At 47.2% G+C, this 23,230-nt stretch overlaps 1 protein-coding gene and 2 non-coding genes across 3 annotated transcripts; 1 reads left to right on the forward strand and 2 right to left on the reverse strand.

Annotated features, from left to right (window-relative positions):
* The first annotated feature begins 3,266 nt into the window (after positions 1–3,266).
* Positions 3,267–3,337, forward strand: TRNAE-CUC (transfer RNA glutamic acid (anticodon CUC)). The gene has a single exon. It is a non-coding gene; the product is annotated as a tRNA-Glu (tRNA).
* A 338-nt stretch (positions 3,338–3,675) lies between these two features.
* Positions 3,676–3,748, reverse strand: TRNAM-CAU (transfer RNA methionine (anticodon CAU)). The gene has a single exon. It is a non-coding gene; the product is annotated as a tRNA-Met (tRNA).
* Positions 3,749–5,891: 2,143 nt separating this feature from the next.
* On the reverse strand, positions 5,892–19,627 carry LOC142204444 (matrix metalloproteinase-21-like). The gene is made up of 7 exons (XM_075275756.1): positions 19,597–19,627; positions 17,101–17,430; positions 12,671–12,807; positions 12,332–12,473; positions 7,270–7,527; positions 6,816–6,988; positions 5,892–6,167 (listed from the first exon to the last, which is right to left on the reverse strand). The coding sequence occupies exons 1-7, from the start codon at positions 19,625–19,627 to the stop codon at positions 5,892–5,894; spliced, it is 1,347 nt and encodes a 448-aa protein (XP_075131857.1).
* Between the last annotated feature and the right edge of the window lie 3,603 nt (positions 19,628–23,230).

Genomic DNA, 23,230 nt, shown 5'->3' on the forward strand with positions numbered 1-23,230 from the left:
GCCGCCTTATACACTATAGTGATGTCATTCTGTAATCATATACACCAGTGACATCACAGGCCGCCTTATACACCATAGTGATGTCATTCTGTAATCATATACACCAGTGACATCACAGCCTGCCTTATACATTGTAGTGATGTCATTCTGTAATCATATACACCAGTGACATCACAACCTGCCTTATACACTATAGTGATGTCACTCTGTAATCATATACACCAGTGACATCACAGGCCGCCTTATACACTATAGTGATGTCATTCTGTAATCATATACACCAGTGACATCACAGGCCGCCTTATACACTATAGTGATGTCATTCTGTAATCATATACACCAGTGACATCACAGCCTGCCTTATACACCGTGGTGATGTCATTCTGTAATCATGTACACCAGTGACATCACAGCTCCTCAGGTAGTGTGTGGTATTGCAACTGAACCAGCAGACGGCAATACATGACACAACCAGTGAACAAGATGGCGCTGTTTTTATAAGTAAGCCGCCATATTTTTCTGATCATAAACAATGTCTTTACTACCAGAATGCTCAGGCAGGAGAACATAGGAAAGTTCTTCACTCCTCATCAATAGTCTTAAGAAAGCAGTGAAGATAGAGGGGGACCTCTAGTGGTGAAGTTGAGCATCTCTTACCTGACTGTTTCTAGATATGGAGAAATTATAATTGAAGAAAATATGAAATATTCTGCAATAATAATAAACAAAATCCTATAAATTAACCCCTTGATGTCACCCGTCCTACATCTATAGCACTAGAAGCAAACGTTACAGGGCTTATCCCATAATCTCAAGTTATGTGGGTGCAAGTGTCTGATATGTGGGGGTCTGATGAATGGACCCCCCTGTGATTATAGGAGCTTGGGTGCACACGTTGTATCTAGTGACACATGTGCAAACCCAGCTTCATTCATAAAGGGGGACCCCGATTCTATTGATTGGTTGGGGGTCCCAGCAGTCAGATCCCCACCTATCTAAGGCTTATCACCTGCCCTGTAGATAGGGAACACATTCAAAACCTAAAAAATCTACAACTCGCCCTGTAAAAAAAAGACCCCAAATAACCAAATCCCCCTGAAGGAAATGACAATCACTGCTCAGGATCTGAACATGCGGCTGCTATGCCATCTGTATGAAGACCCCCAATGATCTCAGGATCGGAGGGGATCACAGGTTAGTATAACTGTATGGGTGGGGTAAAAGCAGTATTACCCCGAAGGTTACTCTAAGGCCAAAATTGACTTTATGGGTGTAATTTGTGATTTTTGGCACTCGCTGCCGTACCTTTGTCTCTCATTTCCTTGAGTCACGAGAGGGCTGGTTATATTTGTGTTATTTTTAGTTTGGTTTATTATATTACAATTTATGCCCCAATATATCAAGTTACTTCCCAGCACCAATGTACTAAAGAGGAGAGGAGGACACAATGGTGACTGGGGATACAGAGACACCCAGTGGTCAGCTGTGGGAACTGCATGCGCCATAAAGAAAGGAGCAATCTGCTAAACTGTGATCAGACTGCAGAACAGAGCACAGATGTCTGAATAATCGTATGTATATATATATATATATATATATATATATATATATATATATATATATATATATATATATGGATAGATAGATATTTTGTCAATATGGAATTAGTAGGAATGCAAGTATGAGGAATGAGGGCGTTGCCGCTCAACTCTTTGGAGCAACGGCACCGCCCTGGTCGCTCCAGGGAGCTCTTTTGCGTATCGACAAAAACAGCCATATCTGGGCAACGGAGGCACCCCTTCAGCAGGAGAAAACGCTGTTTGACTCAGGCGACCCTAACCTATCTGTCGGCGGGGCTGGGTTGATATGCCGGGTTCTGGTGACAGGCTCCCTCTAAGCGTGACGTAAAAGTAGAGTACTCAAAGCCAGAAAACTTTTTCGGTTACTAGCTCAGCCCCACGCCATGGTTCCCATATGCATACCTCCCAACTTTTGAAGAACTGAAAGAGGGACAAAATGTGCTGCAAATTTAGCCCCGCCCACTTTTGTGTTGACTCCGCCCACTCATTAGTTTTTCATGTGCCCGCACACAATATAATCCTCCTACAGTCACCCGTAAATTATATGTCCCCCCTCTATCTCTCCCCCAGTTTCATATACACCCTTCATCTGCCCCCAGTTTCATGTCCCTCTTCCATCTCTGCCCCCAGATTCATGTCCCCTCCATCTCTGCCCCCAGATTCATGTCCCCTCCATCTCTGCCCCCAGATTCAAGTCCCTCCATCTCTGCCCCCAGATTCATGTCCCCTCCATCTCTGCCCCCAGATTCATGTCCCCCCATCTCTGCCCCCAGATTCATGTCCCCTCCATCTCTGCCCCCAGATTCATGTCCCCTCCATCTCTGCCCCCAGATTCATGTCCCCTCCATCTCTGCCCCCAGATTCATGTCCCTCCATCTCTGCCCCCAGATTCATGTCCCCTCCATCTCTGCTCCCAGATTCATGTCCCCCATCTCTGCCCCCAGTTTCATGTCCCCTCCATCTCTGCCCCCAGATTCATGTCCCCCATCTCTGCCCCCAGATTCATGTCCCCCCATCTCTGCCCCCAGATTCATGTCCCCACATCTCTGCCCCCAGATTCATGTCCTCTCCATCTCTGCCCCCAGATTCATGTCCCCACATCTCTGCCCCCAGTGTCATGCCGTCCTCTCCATCTCTGCCCCCAGTGTCATGCCGTCCTCTCCTTCATCTGCCCCCAGATTCACGTTCCACCTCCACATTAAACTTACCTTCTCCTCCGCTCCCTCGTCGCTCTCTGCCCGCCTCTCTCGCTGACACGTGCGGCTGAAGGAAGGAGCTGACACAGGTCAGCTCCTCGCTTCGCCGCTGCCCACCTCTCTCCCTGACACATGCGGCTGAAGGAAGGAGATGACACAGGTCAGCTCCTCGCTTCGCCGCTGCGTGTCTCTCTCGCTGACACATGCGATGTGACAAGCCAGGAGCCGGCGGCAGCAGCAAAGCGAGGAGCTGACACAGGTCAGCTCATTGCTTCAGCCGCATGTGTCAGCGAGAGAGGCGGGCAGCGGCGAAGCGAGGAGCTGACCTGTGTCAGCTCCTTGCTTCAGCCGCATATGTGTTCAACTCAGATCTGCGTCCTATGGACGCAGATCTGAGTTGAAATCGGGACATACCTCCCTCCAACCGGGACCGCGGGACATGTCACCCAAATCGTGACTGTCCCGCGGAAATCGGGACGGTTGGGAGGTATGCATATGGTCTAGCGGTTAGGATTCCTGGTTCTCACCCAGGTGGCCCGGGTTCAACTCCCGGTATGGAAATGAGCCTTTTTCTAGACTTGCACCAATCCAGAAACTGCTTTGCAGCGTTAAAGTATTTGGGTCAGACCTGCTGTCGGCGGGCGGCCGCAAACGCCAAAGACCGCCTTTAGCCCTTCCTTCCTCCCTTCGCCACAAGACCCCAGTTTGGCTTCATAGCTCAAAACGTTCCCATCTCTCCCTTCTAACTCCAAGGTGTCCAGGGAAGGGACTCAAAGACCTCCTGTATCCCCTCTGTCAGCTTGGCTCCCCTTACTGTTTCATCGGTAACGTTTGGGTCCGCAGTGGCGAAAGACTGTGGTTATCAGGGCAAGAGGGATAGAAAAATCTCGTGACAAAAGTGCCCCGTGTGAGGATCGAACTCACGACCTTCAGATTATGAGACTGACGCGCTACCTACTGCGCTAACGAGGCAACCGGAAGCAAGTCTGTCAGCAGAACCCAGAGCATCGACTCAGCGCCGCTGTGTTTTCCAGCCTTAGATTGGATAGTTTTATCCGAGTGGGTGACAGGATAATATTTATTAGTTTAATTTCCAACAACAAAATGTGCCAAAATTCTGGTGCATTTTTTGGGCACAGTGTTGCATCTTAAGCCCCACCCTTAGTTGGGCAAGTAAGAAAGTGCCAAATATAGTTATTAAATGTGGTACATAAGTCCTATTTGTCCATTTTTGGCCCCCACTAGAGATGAGAGAGTAGTATTCGATCGAGTAGGTATTCTACGGTATTCGAACTGTTCGTACTCGATCGAATACTACTAGCTATTCGGAGTAAATATTTGATTCAGAGTCAGTGTTGATTGGCCGAATGCTATACAGTGTATAGCATTCGGCAAATCAACACTGGTTCTGCAGCAGGCTCGTCCTTGCTAGTCAGGAGAGCTGGCAGCTTGCGTTTACAAGGGAGCTTACTTTTTCTCATAGGAATGCATTGACCAGCGTTGATTGGCCAGTGTACAGCATTTGGCCAATCAACGCTGGTTCTGCCGGAGGCTCGTCTGTGAGGAGGCTGCAGAACCAGTGTTGATTTGCCGCAGGCTCGTCCTTGCTAGTCAGGAGAGCTGGCAGCTTGCTGTTACGAGGGAGCTTACTTTTTATCAGCGCAACTGCAAGTGCTGTGCAGTTAAATTGCACGGACCCCATAGACTATAATGCGGTCCGTGCACTTTAACTGCACAGCGCTCCTCCTAAACACTCTCCTCCTGCTACTCGTGGACTTGGTGACTCTCCTTTAGTGGAATAGTGGTTCCCCTGAAACAAGCATTTTTTCCCATAGACTATAATGGGATTCGATATTCGATTGAGTAGTCGAATATTGAGGCTCTAATCGAAACGAATATCGAATATTTCACTGTTCGCTCATCTCTAGCCCCCACAAACATGTACAGAAAATGGAATAAAATGTAAAATTTACAACTAGAACATAAAACCATAAAACAGGGGGGACATGTGAGACCCATATTGATATTAATATTTATTGACACGAAAACAGCTTGATACGCAGTACAGGATACAAAAATACATTTGTTAAAAAAAAATGTGAAATGTGAAATTTCTTTAAGGTGGCATCTGATAATCCAGAATTTAGTTTACAAATGTGTTACAATATTCAATCAAATTCTGTTTTTTGTATTTAGTGCTGCTGTACATTTCTTTTTGTTTCTAGATAGATAGATGGATATGAGAGATAGATAGATAGATAGATAGATAGATAGATAGATAGATAGATAATAGATAGATAGATAGATAGGAGATAGATAGATAGATAGATAGATAGATAGATAGATAATAGATAGATAGATAGATAGATAGATAGATAGATAGATAGATAATAGATAGATAGATAGATAGATAGATAGATAGATAGATAGATGATAGATAGATAATAGATAGATAGATACCTTTCCCTGGAATCACACATGATGCCAGTTTTGGTGAAGCTTGTGACTGTTTTTGGAGCCAAACCTCCAACAAGAAGGATATAAGTCTTTGTATGTCCTTATATATGGAGGGAGTCGCTAATACACGGCCACCTCCCTTTCTCAGGGGCCATAAGATGTAGATGTGGGGCCCAGACCTGGGACCTGCATCTATCAGAGAGTTATGGTGTAACATTGACCATGCCTTTAAGTGTCTTTTGACCAGGGATGAGCGAACCGATTTGTTCACAGTTGGATTCGACTCGATATTAGTCATATTAGTGGTGTATGACTGATTTAGGAAGACTCCGGACCCTCTGAATAATGGGAAAGTGTCATAGCGGGTGAGAAATTCCTCCCAATAACTAGAGATGCGATCCATGACACTACTATCCCTAGTCATGTTTCAGACTCTTTTACGGATCAGACATTGCCCCACAGTGTACCTACCTATAGGTGGCAGTAGTGAGAGATCATTTGCATACCTTTTCCCAGCAAGCATTGCCTGTAACACTCCAAACATCAACTGAATATCCTCAATGAGAGTCGGTACCCCAGAGTGTAATACACTACTATGACCATACAGGCGGAGGGGCATATCACATCACATGGCATTATACATTGCTCGGTGCTATCACTAGTCACAGATATCAAACCACTGGTCAGACACTCTGTTACTGGGCAGTACCCCATTATTGGGCAGGCTGCCATTCTGTGATCTCTCCGGGGGTCCTGCCACCTTCCAAAAATAGACGCCCTTAAAGAAGAACAAGGCCTGGTGTGTATGGGAGTAGTAGGCCGCATCCAGATCCCCAATAGGGTGGTCGTGGGGTAGTACTGGAGGGAACATCTCAGTAATCCTCCGCGGGTATCCTTCAAGGAGCTGGCGGGTCTTGATATCAAAGACGGTGACCTAAGTGTCAGATTAGAGAAGGAGATGTCAGTAAAAGTAATGTAGTCGCCCCTTCTATATGGCGGCTTTGACTGCGACTCCCATTGCTTGATCAACATCACTGGGTTGTCCTTCAACTCCTTCGCTAATGTTAGTATCTGCGACCTCGAGTCGAACTTTGCTTGAACGGTCGCGGTACAATGTGACTCCATTCACTAACCTTAGTCAAGGAGTCACAGACAAGAGTCCCCGGCCATCTTTGGCTGGCCTGGTCTTTCCTTGTAATACAACAGAAATCATTAATCCTACGTAGCGAACTAAATCTTAATCGGGTTAAACAAGGTGGCTTCCTTTCAAAAAACAGCGCCACACCTGTGCTCAGGTTGTGTTTGGAATTGCAGCTTAGTTTTATTCACATAAGTGGAGCAGAGCTGTAATACCACACACAACCTGTGCTCAGGAGTGGCGCTGTTTTTGAAGGAAGGCACCCTTTTTTCCTAATTTCAAGGGTGTCGCTATATTAGAGCCACAGCTTGCATGCATTTTTGCTGCCCAGCCTGATTTATTTACATAAGATCTACGTGCAATACCACACACAACCTGTGGACTAGGGTGGCGCTGTTTTTGGACGTACAACCCTATTAATAGTATGGGCTCACATGCTCTTACCATCAGTCCGGTAAAGAAGTATACGGTTTTCTGGGTGTGATTGTAGTATGCGGCATCGATAGGTCCGGTGATCCCAGGAAATCTCTCGTGGATAAGTTGAGGGAATTTATGTCCATGGGAATCCACAGAGATCACGTTAGATTTGTCGGAGTGATACGTCCAGACATGAGCGCCTGCAAAAAAGATAGTTTTTAGTATCCAGAACTGTGATGCCCACCCCTGCCCAGTGAATGGGAGGTGCAGTAGCACGGTATGGCCACTACATGGCGTATAGAGCAGTTCTGTATACTGTGCCCCGAAGAGCTGACCGGTGGGGGGCAGGGTGTCAGACAGAAAACCACGAAAATGTGTCCAGTCCAGGGAAAAATGGCCTGGTCATGAAGTGGTTAACACCTATTACTGGACCCATAATTGATATCGCCCCCATGGAAGGTTTCTTAGTGTATGTTCTGACCTGCAAAGAAATACGTCTCCTGCTCAGCTGATCCCCAGATCTGCAGCACTGCATCCACCTTGGTTTGGGGCGGGATCCCCCATTCTGTAGACGTCAGTCTAGGGTCCCGGGGACGGGTTCTGTTGTTTTTGTTTTCATACAACCAAGACCATCGTCCTCTAAGGAAGAACGTGTTGAATCTCCAGGTCTTTGTCCCCCTAGGACTCCGCTCTGCCCATAGCCAATCAAAGACGGCATCAAATGGACCCTCACAAACCCCTGGAAAACATGAAAGACTCAGCAATTCTCATGTCCGGGACCCCTAAACCTAACAGCCTGGCACAGGGCCCGGGTGCTAGGACCATTCTGTGGAAGCTAAAGGGTGGCCATGATACAGGCTGGTATTAATATGTAGGTACATCAACATAATTGGTGACAGTATATAACACACATATACGGTATATATATAAGGGGTACGCGGTTATAAAGAGTATCCCTTGCTCTAGAGGACTTGTCCTGTCCTGCATTGCACATGGACATTGTGTAATGCTTCATCTCTCCTGTGGAGGTGCTGCAGAAAAAATAAATACTTGCTTCCAGGTTCCCCCACAGATTACAGCTAATCACTGGGGATCCCGACAGGCACTGTGTGATCAGGGTAATGTTAATGTACTCTATATTACCTGTACATGCCACTGCTTGTCTCTCTATTACCTGTACATGTCCCTGCTTGTCTCTCTATAACCTGTACATGCCCCTGCTTGTCTCTCTATTACCTGTACATGCCCCTGCTTGTCTCTCTATTACCTGTACATGCCCCTGCTTGTCTCTCTATTACCTGTACATGCCCCTGCTTGTCTCTATATTACCTGTACATGTCCCTGCTTGTCTCTCTATTACCTGTACATGTCCCTGCTTGTCTCTCTATTACCTGTACATGCCCCTGATTGTCTCTCTATTACCTGTACATGTCCCTGCTTGTCTCTCTATTACCTGTACATGCCCCTGCTTGTCTCTCTATTACCTGTACATGTCCCTACTTGTCTCTCTATTACCTGTACATGTCCCTACTTGTCTCTCTATTACCTGTACATGTCCCTGCTTGTCTCTATATTACCTGTACATGTCCCTACTTGTCTCTCTATTACCTGTACATGTCCCTACTTGTCTCTCTATTACCTGTACATGTCCCTGCTTGTCTCTATATTACGTGTACATGCCCCTGCTTGTCTCTATATTACCTGTACATGTCCCTACTTGTCTCTCTATTACCTGTACATGTCCCTGCTTGTCTCTCTATTACCTATACATGTCCCTGCTTGTCTCTCTATTACCTGTACATGCCCCTGCTTGTCTCTCTATTACCTGTACATGCCCCTGCTTGTCTCTCTATTACCTGTACATGTCCCTGCTTGTCTCTCTATTACCTGTACATGCCGCTGCTTGTCTCTCTATTACCTGTACATGCCCCTGCTTGTCTCTGTATTACCTGTACTTGCCCCTGCTTGTCTCTCTAATACCTGTACATATCCCTGCTTGTCTCTCTATTACCTGTACATGTCCCTGCTTGTCTCTCTATTACCTGTACATGCCCCTGCTTGTCTCTCTATTACCTGTACATGCCCCTGCTTGTCTCTGTATTACCTGTACATGCCCCTGCTTGTCTCTGTATTACCTGTACATGCCCCTGCTTGTCTCTCTATTACCTGTACATGCCCCTGCTTGTCTCTCTATTATCTGTACATGCCCCTGCTTGTCTCTCTATTACCTGTACATGCCCCTGCTTGTCTCTCTATTACCTGTACATGCCCCTGCTTGTCTCTCTATTATCTGTACATGCCCCTGCTTGTCTCTCTATTACCTGTACATGCCCCTGCTTGTCTCTGTATTACCTGTACATGCCCCTGCTTGTCTCTCTATTACCTGTACATGCCCCTGCTTGTCTCTGTATTACCTGTACATGCCCCTGCTTGTCTCTCTATTACCTATACATGCCCCTGCTTGTCTCTGTATTACCTGTACATGCCCCTGCTTGTCTCTGTATTACCTGTACATGCCCCTGCTTGTCTCTATTACCTTACATGTCCTTGCTTGTCTTGTCTGTATATTCCTTTACATGTCTCTGCTTGTCTCTGTATTACCTGTACCTGTCCCTGCTTGTATTTCTAATATCTGTACATGCCCCTGCTTGTCTCTCTATTACCTGTACATGTCCCTGCTTGTCTCTCTATTACCTGTACATGTCCCTGCTTGTCTCTCTATTACCTGAACATGCCCCTGCTTGTCTCTCTATTACCTGTACATGCCCCTGCTTGTCTCTGTATTACCTGTACATGCCCCTGCTTGTCTCTGTATTACCTGTACATGCCCCTGCTTGTCTCTCTATTACCTGTACATGCCCCTGCTTGTCTCTCTATTATCTGTACATGCCCCTGCTTGTCTCTCTATTACCTGTACATGCCCCTGCTTGTCTCTCTATTACCTGTACATGTCCCTGCTTGTCTCTCTATTACCTGTACATGTCCCTGCTTGTCTCTCTATTACCTGTACATGTCCCTGCTTGTCTCTCTATTACCTGTACATGTCCCTGCTTGTCTCTCTATTACCTGAACATGCCCCTGCTTGTCTCTCTATTACCTGTACATGCCCCTGCTTGTCTCTCTATTACCTGTACATGCCCCTGCTTGTCTCTCTATTACCTGTACATGCCCCTGCTTGTCTCTCTATTACCTGTACATGCCCCTGCTTGTCTCTCTATTACCTGTACATGCCCCTGCTTGTCTCTGTATTACCTGTACATGCCCCTGCTTGTCTCTATTACCTTTCATGTCCTTGCTTGTCTTGTCTGTATATTCCTTTACATGTCTCTGCTTGTCTCTGTATTACCTGTACATGCCCCTGCTTGTCTCTATTACCTTTCATGTCCTTGCTTGTCTTGTCTGTATATTCCTTTACATGCCCCTGCTTGTCTCTCTATTACCTGTACATGCCCCTGCTTGTCTCTCTATTACCTGTACATGCCCCTGCTTGTCTCTCTATTACCTGTACATGCCCCTGCTTGTCTCTGTATTACCTGTACATGCCCCTGCTTGTCTCTATTACCTTTCATGTCCTTGCTTGTCTTGTCTGTATATTCCTTTACATGTCTCTGCTTGTCTCTGTATTACCTGTACCTGTCCCTGCTTGTATTTCTAATATCTGTACATGCCCCTGCTTGTCTCTATATTATTTCGACGTCTCACTGCTTGCCTTTGTATTGCCTGTACATGTCAATGCTTGTACTTATATCACCTGTACATTTTCCTGCTTCTCCCTATATTACTTGTACATGTCCCTGCTTGTCCCTATATTACTTGTACATGTCCCTGCTTGTCCCTATATTACTTGTACATGTCCCTGCTTGTCCCTATATTACTTGTACATGTCCCTGCTTGTCCCTATATTACTTGTACATGTCCCTGCTTGTCCCTATATTACTTGTACATGTCCCTGCTTGTCCCTATATTACTTGTACATGTCCCTGCTTGTCCCTATATTACTTGTACATGTCCCTGCTTGTCCCTATATTACTTGTACATGCCCCTGCTTGTCTCTATGCTGCCTGTACATGTATCTTTATATTGCTTGTTGCTTGTCTATATCATTATACACTTTTCCTTGTCTCTAGTGTTATCCTTCTATGTCATATCTTGTCCATATCATTTTCTTACTTTACCTGTTTTTATCATAATCTATAAGTCTTTGCTTGTCTGTAGTATCACCTGAAAAAAATCATTGCTTTCCTCTGAGGTTGCCTGTACTTGTAATCGCTTGTCTCTTCTAATATCTCAGCTTGTCACTTCTTGTCTATGATTGTCTTGTGTCTCTGTCAGTGTCCAGAGAATGGAGGAAGAAGAGAGTCCTGGAAGATTCAGTCGTCTCACCATTACTGCTTGTACATGATATTGCTTGTCTCTACCATTGTCTATGCAGGACTTTGCTTGTCCCTATTACTGCTTGTACATGATATTGCTTGTCTCTACCATTGTCTGTGCAGGACTTTGCTTGTCCCTATTACTGCTTGTACATGATATTGCTTGTCTCTACCATTGTCTATGCAGGACTTTGCTTGTCCCTATTACTGCTTGTACATGATATTGCTTGTCTCTACCATTGTCTATGCAGGACTTTGCTTGTCCCTATTACTGCTTGTACATGTTATTGCTTGTCTCTACCATTGTCTGTGCAGGACTTTGCTTGTCCCTATTACTGCTTGTACGTGTTATTGCTTGTCTCTACCATTGTCTGTGCAGGACTTTGCTTGTCCCTATTACTGCTTGTACATGATATTGCTTGTCTCTACCATTGTCTATGCAGGACTTTGCTTGTCCCTATTACTGCTTGTACATGATATTGCTTGTCTCTACCATTGTCTATGCAGGACTTTGCTTGTCCCTATTACTGCTTGTACGTGTTATTGCTTGTCTCTACCATTGTCTGTGCAGGACTTTGCTTGTCCCTATTACTGCTTGTACATGTTATTGCTTGTCTCTACCATTGTCTGTGCAGGACTTTGCTTGTCCCTATTACTGCTTGTACATGTTATTGCTTGTCTCTACCATTGTCTGTGCAGGACTTTGCTTGTTCCTATTACTGCTTGTACATGTTATTGCTTGTCTCTTCCATTGTCTGTGCAGGACTTTGCTTGTCCCTTTTACTGCTTGTACATGATATTACTTGTCTTTACCATTGTCTGTGCAGGACTTTGCTTGTCCCTATTACTGCTTGTACATGTTATTGCTTGTCTCTACCATTGTCTGTGCAGGACTTTGCTTGTCCCTATTACTGCTTGTACGTGTTATTGCTTGTCTCTACCATTGTCTGTGCAGGACTTTGCTTGTTCCTATTACTGCTTGTACATGTTATTGCTTGTCTCTTCCATTGTCTGTGCAGGACTTTGCTTGTCCCTTTTACTGCTTGTACATGATATTACTTGTCTCTACCATTGCCTGTACACGCCACTACTTACTGTTTTGCGCACATTTCCCCACCTCTATCTGTATCCTATGCCTGGAGATATCACCACTTGTCTGTATTGTCTCACCATATAGCTGCTGAATGTCCCTGCGGTCCCCGGGGCCCAGTTCCAGGCTGTTTCCCTCTGTACTGTAGGATGGAGACATCACTGAATTGGCCCGAGGACTGTGAAGTAACCCCAGGACGTGTCCTATCTCATGTACGGCCACCTAAGAGAGGGCACAAGATTAGTAATAGAAGAAAACCAAGTAAAAGAAATCTGCTTTATATATTAAAGTGCCCATTCTTCAGTCCTAGGCTGGAATAAGGGGTAGGCCAGGTAAGTATATTTTATATTACCAACACAATACTACTAGAAACATGGTGTCCGTCTTCTGTGATCACACTGACATTCACTGGCACATACCTTGAGCAGACTAATGCCATGTTGCCCACTGGCTGTGAAATGTTGATCATCATTGAAGTGGATTTCCTTGTCGCTTGTAGAATGTGCCAAGTCATTCCCATCACCCACAAATACCTGGAGGCAGCCGAAATGTCGACCTGGTTAGGAAAAAGGGCACAAGGGAAAAGCAGGTCAAAGATAGGACCCAACCAGCAGGGGCTTATGAGGAATCGGTCCTGTCAGACTAATCTGATCGGCTTCTATATGGAGGCCAGTTCTACACTGGACATGGGTAATGCAGGTTGGTATATAAAATGAGCGTGTTGGAACTAGGGGGGAAACATATGGATTTGGGTCCACAAGTGGCTCAGTGATAGGAAACAAAAGAGGATTGCTAAAAGGAAATTCTCAGAGTGGGCCATAGTTACCAAAGGTGGGCCTCAGGATTCAGGAATGGAGGGGTCACAGTGACCAGTGAGGTACCATAGGAATCAGTATTGAGGGGGGTCACAGTCACCAGTGGATTGCCACAGAGGTCAGCACTAGAGGGGATCACAGTAATCAGTGAGGTGCCACAGGGGTCAGTATTGGAGGGGTCACAGTGACCAGTGGGGTGTCACAGGGGACATTAATGTAGGAGTCACAGTCACCAGTGGGGTGTCACAGGGGTCAGTACTAGAGGGGTCACAGTGATCAGTGGAGTGCCACAGGGGTCAGTATTGTAGGGGTCACATTGACCAGTGACGTACCATAGGAATCAGTATTGAGGGGGGTCACAGTCACCAGTGGATTGCCACAGAGGTCAGCACTAGAGGGGATCACAGTAATCGGTGAGGTGCCACAGGGGTCAGTATTGGAGGGGTCACAGTGACCAGAGGGGTGCCACAGGGGTCAGTATTAGAGGGGTCACAGTGACCAGTGGGGTGCCACAGGGGTCAGTATTGGAGGGGTCACAGTGACCAGTGACGTACCATAGGAATCAGTATTGAGGGGGGTCACAGTCACCAGTGGATTGCCACAGAGGTCAGCACTAGAGGGGATCACAGTAATCGGTGAGGTGCCACAGGGGTCAGTATTGGAGGGGTCACAGTGACCAGTGGGGTGCCACAGGGGTCAGTATTAGAGGGGTCACAGTGACCAGTGGGGTGCCACAGGGGTCAGTATTGGAGGGGTCACAGTGACCAGTGACGTACCATAGGAATCAGTATTGAGGGGGGTCACAGTCACCAGTGGATTGCCACAGAGGTCAGCACTAGAGGGGATCACAGTAATCGGTGAGGTGCCACAGGGGTCAGTATTGGAGGGGTCACAGTGACCAGTGGGGTGCCACAGGGGTCAGTATTAGAGGGGTCACAGTGACCAGTGGGGTGCCACAGGGGTCAGTATTGGAGGGGTCACAGTGACCAGTGACGTACCATAGGAATCAGTATTGAGGGGGGTCACAGTCACCAGTGGATTGCCACAGAGGTCAGCACTAGAGGGGATCACAGTAATCAGTGAGGTGCCACAGGGGTCAGTATTGGAGGGGTCACAGTGACCAGTGGGGTGCCACAGGGGTCAGTATTAGAGGGGTCACAGTGACCAGTGGGGTGCCACAGGGGTCAGTATTGGAGGGGTCACAGTGACCAGTGACGTACCATAGGAATCAGTATTGAGGGGGGTCACAGTCACCAGTGGATTGCCACAGAGGTCAGCACTAGAGGGGATCACAGTAATCAGTGAGGTGCCACAGGGGTCAGTATTGGAGGGGTCACAGTGACCAGTGGGGTGCCACAGGGGTCAGTATTAGAGGGGTCACAGTGACCAGTGGAGTGCTGCAGGGGTCAATATTGGAGGGGTCACAGTGACCAGTGGGGTGCCACAGGGGTCAGTATTGGAGGGGTCACAGTGACCAGTGGGGTGTCACAGGGGACAGTAATGTAAGAGTCACAGTCACCAGTGGAGTGACACAGGGGTCAGTATTGGAGGGGATCACAGTAATCAGTGAGGAGCCACAGGGGTCAGTATTAGAGGGGTCACAGTGACCAGTGGGGTGTCACAGGGGTCAGTATTGGAGGGGTCACAGTGACAAGAGGGGTGTCACATGGGACAGTAATGTAGGAGTCACAGTCACCAGTGGGGTGACACAGGGGTCAATATTGGAGGGGTCACAGTAATCAGTAGGGTACCACTGGGGTTAATATTGGAGTTTAATGTAAGTTAAATGTCAGGTTAGGCATTTTAGTAGAAGAACTATTTTTGCACAAATTACTAGTACAGCCGCACTTACTATTGTGCACGATCTTGAGCTCCAGTATATAAGGAGGACATAACTGCTCTAAAGAGAAGGGTGACCAAGGTTATTAGAGGAATGGGAGGAGTGGAGGACAGAGACAGATTAATAAACTTGGGGTTATTCAGTTTAGAATAAAAGACTAATAATAATGTACAAATACATGAAGGGACAACACAAAGAACTTTCTGATAGGGGCAATGCAGTGGCTCAGTGGTTAGCACTGCAGCCTTGCAGCACTGGAGTCCTGGGTTCGAATATTGCCAGGAACAACATCTGCAAGGGGTTTGTATGTTCTCCTTGTGTTTGTGTGGATTTCCTCCCATTCTACAAAAGATATACTGATAGGAAGAAAAATAAATAATGTACATTGTGATCCCTATATGGGGCTCACAATCTACATTAATTTAAGAAAAAAAGAACTTTCTAATGATCTTTTTCCTCCTAGGCTGGTGACAGTGACAAGGGGACATCGTCTACATCTAGGCCAGTGACAAGGGGACATCGTCTACATCTAGGCCAGTGACAAGGGGACATCGTCTACACCTAGGCCAGTGACAGGGACAAGGGGACATCGTCTACACCTAGGCCAGTGACAAGGGGACATCCTCTACACCTAGGCCGGTGACAGTGACAAAGGGACATCGTCTACACCTAGGCCGGTGACAGTGACAAAGGGACGTCGTCTACACCTAGGCCGGTGACAGGGACAAGGGGACATCCTCTACACCTAGGCCGGTGACAGTGACAAGGGGACATCGTCTACACCTAGGCCGGTGACAGGGACAAGGGGACATCCTCTACACCTAGGCCGGTGACAGGGACAAGGGGACGTCCTCTACACCTAGGCCGGTGACAGTGACAAGGGGACATCGTCTACACCTAGGCCGGTGACAGGGACAAGGGGACATCGTCTACATCTAGGCCGGTGACAGGGACAAGGGGACATCGTCTACATCTAGGCCGGTGACAGGGACAAGGGGACATCGTCTACATCTAGGCCGGTGACAGGGACAAGGGGACATCGTCTACATCTAGGCCAGTGACAGTGACAAGGGGACATCGTCTACATCTAGGCTGGTGACAGTGACAAGGGGACATCGTCTACACCTAGGCCGGTGACAGGGACAAGGGGACACCCGCTACACCTAGGCTGGTGACAGGGACAAGGGGACATCGTCTACATCTAGGCCAGTGACAAGGGGACATCGTCTACATCTAGGCCGGTGACAGGGACAAGGGGACACCCGCTACACCTAGGCTGGTGACAGTGACAAGGGGACATCGTCTACACCTAGGCTGGTGACAGTGACAAGGGGACATCGTCTACACCTAGGCCAGTGACAGTGACAAGGGGACATCGTCTACATCTAGGCCGGTGACAGGGACAAGGGGACATCGTCTACATCTAGGCCAGTGACAAGGGGACATCCGCTACATCTAGGCCAGTGACAGTGACAAGGGGACATCCTCTACACCTAGGCCAGTGACAGTGACAAGGGGACATCGTCTACACCTAGGCCGGTGACAGGGACAAGGGGACATCGTCTACACCTAGGCTGGTGACAGTGACAAGGAGACATCCTCTACACCTAGGCCGGTGACAGTGACAAGGGGACATCCGCTACACCTAGGCCGGTGACAGGGACAAGGGGACATCGTCTACACCTAGGCTGGTGACAGTGACAAGGGGACATCCGCTACACCTAGGCCGGTGACAGGGACAAGGGGACATCGTCTACACCTAGGCTGGTGACAGTGACAAGGGGACATCCGCTACACCTAGGCCAGTGACAGTGACAAGGGGACATCGTCTACATCTAGGCCAGTGACAAGGGGACATCCGCTACACCTAGGCCGGTGACAGTGACAAGGGGACATCGTCTACACCTAGGCTGGTGACAGTGACAAGGGGACAGCCGCTATTCCTAGGCCGGTGACAGTGACAAGGGGACATCCTTTACGTCTAGAGGGGAGAACATTTCACCAGTATCGTAGACAGGGCTTCTTAATCGTACGAGCAGTGAGACTATGGCGCTCTCTGCCCTAAGACGTGGTGATGGCGGACTCATTGGACAAGGACAAGAAGGACCTGGCCTCCCTGTTAATATTATAAGTTTCAGGTTTTAGACTTTTGGTGAAGACAAGTTGATCCAGGGCTTTATACTGATCTGCCTACCTGTTCCAAATCCCAGCATGATGTCCGTCCTGAGCGTAGACTTGGGTGTCACCTCCCTAAAGATTAAAGGGGTGACTTCACTCCACATGCGGAAGGCTAGCCTCAGGGTCCTCCTTTGTTCCTCTAGGGTCAGCTGGCTGCTGTATCCTTCCACCATCAACTTCCATTTCAGCCTTTTCTTCACCAGTACAAGCCCTGGCACAATGGAGGATAGCCGTCCTTTTAGCCGCGGGCGGTTGTTCCTCCACGTAGGACCTTCCTGTGGCTGATGAGACCTCTCTGTGACCAGCGCTGTGATATCTGCCATCTGTGGATACGCCTGTCCTGTGCCTGCAGGATGAGGGGCGGCATTGGAGGTAACAGCCTGGGTACACAGGGGGGCAAACAGAGAATTAGGGCATCATAGGAACCTTACAAGTACTGCTACATCTGTTAAAAACTATGATACAGATGTGAATAGAGCCAAAGTATTCAGACTTAGGGTGAGTTCGGAGATGGAATTTGTCTTAAAATCTGCCTCAAAAACCGCCTCCTATTTCAATAGTCAGTAGCAGATTTTTCCCCCAGATTTTGCAGCTAGAAGGGGGAAAAAAGCGACCTGACCTATCTACGTGCGGACACACATTAACATCAATGGGAGGTGGAAAAATGCAACAGGATTTTTTTTTTACATGTGTTATAAGTTCTAATAATATAATAGTAGATAAGAGCGTCGACTTCTATATGATAAAAGAGGAATGACATTGGTCCCGGGGAATTCCCTGACCTTGTGAATGACCTTGTCAGGCTCTGATAGAAAACACGAGCCCCTGGTGGCTTATACCATACACATATAGTGAGGTCATCGTATGGATTACTTCACACATCTGTCTCTGAAGTGATGACAGGAGATGGCTGCTTAGAGGCTGTTCTACACTTCAGCACTAGGTGGCAGCACAGTTACACGTTCCATAACTAAATTTGGCCGCAGTTGCCAAAACTTCGCTCACAATGAGATGAACATTTCCTCCTCACCTTTAGGTATCAGGCCCGCAAGGATATTGTATATACAAAGCTTCTGAATCCAGTATGTAGTCAATCTGACGCAGCTGGTTACTACATCTGGGCTAGCGTGTTCCTAAATACACCTATGATGGCCATCACAAAAATGTCCATGGCGCGGTAGGTTTGGTGCCAATGTAAATATGGCCCCCCAGAAGCTCCTAAAAAATGGGCGACCCTTTGGACTCACAGAAGAGCTGGCAAATCTCCTGCAACGCCAGAGAACCAGACGCGTCTCATATGCTGGGGCCCGGCCAGCACATGTAGTGCCCATGTCACAAGTAAGGGGGCATGGACATGCCCAACGGTTGATATGATTTCACCTGAACAACCTCACATGCGCTATACGTGCTGCTCTCCTGGACGCAACCAGCTAAATGTTGGCATGTATGCCTTAGGCTAGGTTCACATCTGCGTCAGGGTCTCCGCCATAGAAACTTCTGAAAACCAGTGGAGAGAAAAGTCCTGCACGGTTTCAGTATTAAAACTGCGGAGACCTGAAGGACACCCGATGGACCCCATTATAGTCTATGGAGTCCACGGGTAACAGGTGTCTTGGTAGTTCGGCTTTGTGTCATTCAGGTCCGATGGCGGTCCCGAACCATGGAGTGCCCAACACAGCCTTAGACAGCTATGAGATCAACCACTAGGACCCACCATGCTTGACCACTCTTCTACACATACTCCTCCTTGTCATGTTTCTGGGCCTGGAACCCCTCATACTAGTGATCTTGAGGTCCCAGTGGGACATCTTCATAGATCTAGTATATATAATATATCCAGTACAAAGGTTACAAGTATGTTTAATACAACATTATGGATTTATAGTCCAAGGCTGCCAGCTATAAATACCTTAAAACCGAAGTAGAAGTTAGCTACTTCCTCCCTCATTGTTCTACACTTCCAACCTTTTCTGTGTTAGATCATTCACACTTTGGTTTGCTTTGGGACATGTGCCCTGAATGCTGAGAGAAGGGTTGTCCTCAATAGCTTTGGCTTAAAGGGAACCTGTGATGTTGAAATGCTATTCAGTATACAGACAGCATGTTACAGAGCAGGAGGAGCTGAGCAGATTGATATATAATTTAGTGGGAAAAGATTCAGTATAACGTGTATAACCTCTAGTCTTTCTCACCCTAGCAGTCCAGTGGGCGGGGCTAATCAGTGGCTGACAAACTTCCCCGCATGAGTACCTAGTAGTCACTGATTAGGCCCGCCCACTAGACTGCTTGGGTCAGAAAGACTAGATGTGTACAGTTATACTGAATCTTTTCCCACTAAATGACATATCAATCTGCTCAGCTCATCCTGCTCTACAACATACTGCCTGCAGATCGGACAGAATTTGCCATGTGACAGGCTCCCTTTAAGAAAAATGCACCTCTAAGACCCATGTCCTAGCAGGGTTCTTAAGTAGAGGTCTCTGTCTTTATCATCTAGAAATTGAAGACTTACCTGTGGTATCTCCTGTCTCAATTCTTGCCATAGGTACGTAGAAGGAATAGCAGATCCTCTATAAGAATACATTAAGAGGGAGTAGAGAAGAACAGGTCCACCCCATTGTCCACTCATCTCCCCGACAATGTGCTGAGTATGACAGAGCGGCTTCTTATACCTATAGCACACCTGTGGCCCTCACAAGACGGACGTGCCCTCTGCCCGAAATCAAAACTACTTCAATATCCGTCTCAATTTACCCGATCGTTTTACATGTAACCCTATGAAATTCTACGATCCTGTTACAAGCCAAATTCTTAATAATTTCTCAATCACCAAATGGGCTTTCTTAAGGTCTCATTGTTAAAGATAAATTTGTGATCTCACCCATGGAGCTCAGTGTCAATCTGCTGTAATAAAGGCCATTAACAAAAACAGGATGTGTGGACGTGCCAGTAAAATGAATGGCGGTAGAAATTTGTGTCTTAAGACTATAAGATGGTTCTTTGTAACTATCAGACAGGTCGCCAAATCTTCAGTTAGATATTCTAAGCGATTATTAAAGGAGGTTCTCCCATCTTATTACTTGCTAAGAGTCCAGTTGTTGGGGCCACCATAGACCAGAGGAGTGCTGGGGTCATTAAGAATCCCTAATTGGTCCTCATGATAATGGGACGTGGTGGCCACTGCTCCATCGACTTCTATGAGACTTTCATAAAGGCACAAACCCCATAGAAGTGAATAGAGCCTTGGCCATATATGTCACATGGGGCAGACAGAGGCACTTCCAGACCAAATGGTAGATCATATAGTAAGAGAAGGTAACAGATTTAAAGGGATTCTCTACATTTTATCATTGCGTCGTTTTTAGATCTAAAGTTCTGTTCTGAGTAACTTCTTGATATATCTTTATATCACCAGGAGCTCCGTTTTTCTAATACAGAGCTCCAAATAAACTTAACATGCTGGCTGCCTGATGTCACCACTAGAGGGAGCTGACTGCATCAGTAATTTGATTAGCTCAAATGTTCCCCCTAGTGGACGCTGCATGTTATGGTATATATCCAAGTCTACTCAAGGAACATAAGGCACTTATACATATAGGTAACTACAGAAAGAGCAGAGAACCAGAGGTGTAAACAAGATCAGCCATGAACCAGAAAGGGAACTGACCTGAACAACAACCAGAGGAACAACAGGAACCGGGAGCAAACAACAAGGCAGGGCCGCAGATCAGCTAAGAATGGTGAGGACAACACTCAAGGCAAAAGGAAGCCATAAAGGTATTTCAGGCAGGTTTTGAGGCGGAATCTGCTGACCCTATCAGACTGTGTAGGGACAAATACTAGGGGGCAGATTCAGACAGCAGAGACCCCCTGTGACTGACAGACTTCCCTGTTAGCCACAAAGTCCATTAGTTACAATAACTACAGGAGTGTGACCAACTGGAAGGGGACTTTAAACTGTGGGGGCACATGGGGGGACATTAAACTGTGGTGGCAACTGCAAGGTGGCATTATACTATGGGGCAGATGGAGGGGGCATTAATCTGTGGGTGCAACTGGATCGGGGCATTATACTATGGGGCAGATGGAGGGGGCATTAATCTGTGGGGGAAAGTGGATTGGGGCATTATACTATGGGGCAGATGGAGGGGGACATTAAACTGTGGAGGAGCTGAAAGGGGACAGCATTATACTGTGGGGGACTTTATACTTTGGGGCAGATGGAGGGGGACATTAAACTGGGGGTGCAGCAAAAGAAGAACTTTATATTATAGGGCAGTAGGATGGGGGACATTATAATTTGGGGACATTTTGTGACTGTAGGGGCGTTATACTGTGCGGGGGCACAAAGAGAAATGAAATGGAATGGGTGGAGTCAAAGTAAAGAAGTGGGTGGGGCTAAATTTGCTAGTATGTATAAAGCACATTCTGCCCCTCTTTCAGTGGGTTGGAGGTTGGGACATTTTAGAGTGTAGCGGCATTTTAGTGTCCACATATTGCCATAGATTTGCCAAAATAAGGTCATTTCAAGGGTCGGAGTGACCTCCATGAAGACACATCTGCCTACAATGAACGTCTTCGCTCCCTCCAGGACTCTCCATTTCCTCCTCCCGGTCCTGTCGTGAAGCTATTTACATAGTTCTGCACAGCAGCTTCACAGGACAGAAAAGTTGTATTTTCCACTCTAAACATAACCATGCGCTGAGTCTCTGACGCCATGATGGTGGGGCAGAGGTTAAACTCATTTCCTAGGCGCTCCTGTGTGTAGGACCAGGACTGTGGGAATGAACCAGACTGCACAGGAAGAACCAGGACAAGCATAGAGGACACCGCGGAAGACTCAAGTCATCACGGACAAGCTACAGAATATACAGAATATATGAGGAACAGATGATAATTGGTAACTTATACATATTCAATGTTCGGGCCCAGAATCTAAAGCTCAGGCTCAGCTGGCTTATGCAGAAAGCTTGTAGTCATAGTTTTTGTCCTGCTTGTCAGGAAGGAGCAGAGACTCAGTAGTGGCTGGCAGTATAGCTGAGAAGACTCCTTCTGCTGTAAGTAGGGATAGCTGCAAGAGGGTGAAGGAGACTGACTCTGTCCAGAACCTAGCTCTAGCAATAAAGGTTAGCAACAGCACCAAGGGTCAGGGAAACACAAAAAAGCTAGGGATCTCTGGAGTTGGGACCAGGACTAGACCATAGAACTGGTAGGAATCAACTAAGGCTCCTCCCACACAGTCCACCCTGCACACCACATCTTCCCCCCACTTTCCTACCACCACTCACACCCTCACAGTACACCATGACCTACACATCTTTGAGCCCCAAAAGAGTACACCCTGCACCCCACATCTCTCCCCTATACACAGCACCCCACCTTTCTCCCACCCCTCTTACCCTCATAGTACACCCTGCACTCCACATCTTTCCCCCACACACACAGTACACCCTGCACCTCGCATTTCTTCCCCCACACAGTACACACTGCACCTCACATCTCTCACCCCTGCACATTATACCCTGAACCCCACATCACTCCCCCCCGCCGCACCCCACATCTGTGTCTGCGTCTGCCTGATAACGCCTCCTGCGCTCAGATGCAGAGATCTAAATCAGCTCAGGATAGGACTGCTTGGATTTGTTTACAGAGTGGCTTTGTCCTGGGCTAGTTTAGGGGGAAAAAAAGTAAAAAAAAAAAAGTCCATTTCTCTCAGCTGCTGCCCCCCCTCTAAAGTGCCGCCTGAGGCGGCTGCCTCACCTCGCCTCTTTAGAGATGTGGCCCTGCATCTTTCCCCCCACAATACACCCTGCACCTCACATCTCTTCATCTTCCTACACTTTTTTTTTTTTTTTTAAAGGAGACAACTGGGGTACATGGCTGCCGCCTTTTATTAAAATTGTATTTGCAGCATCATAAGGGTTAAACAGGTACCAGTGGAGTTATTAACCGCTAGAATTTAGGGTGTACAAGCAACAGTGATAAGAACAATAGCCTAAAATTCACCCAAAGCCTTGTAGACAACAAACCTTCAGTTATGAGCACAACATCCAGGTATTGCAGTATAGCTGGCACGCATAGGTATTACATGGGGGGGGCAATTACTTTTGCACTCATTTCGGTTTATACAACCATTGGATACTGTT

Source organism: Leptodactylus fuscus, chromosome 5 (genome assembly GCF_031893055.1).
Source record: "Leptodactylus fuscus isolate aLepFus1 chromosome 5, aLepFus1.hap2, whole genome shotgun sequence".
NCBI lineage: Eukaryota > Metazoa > Chordata > Amphibia > Anura > Leptodactylidae > Leptodactylus > Leptodactylus fuscus.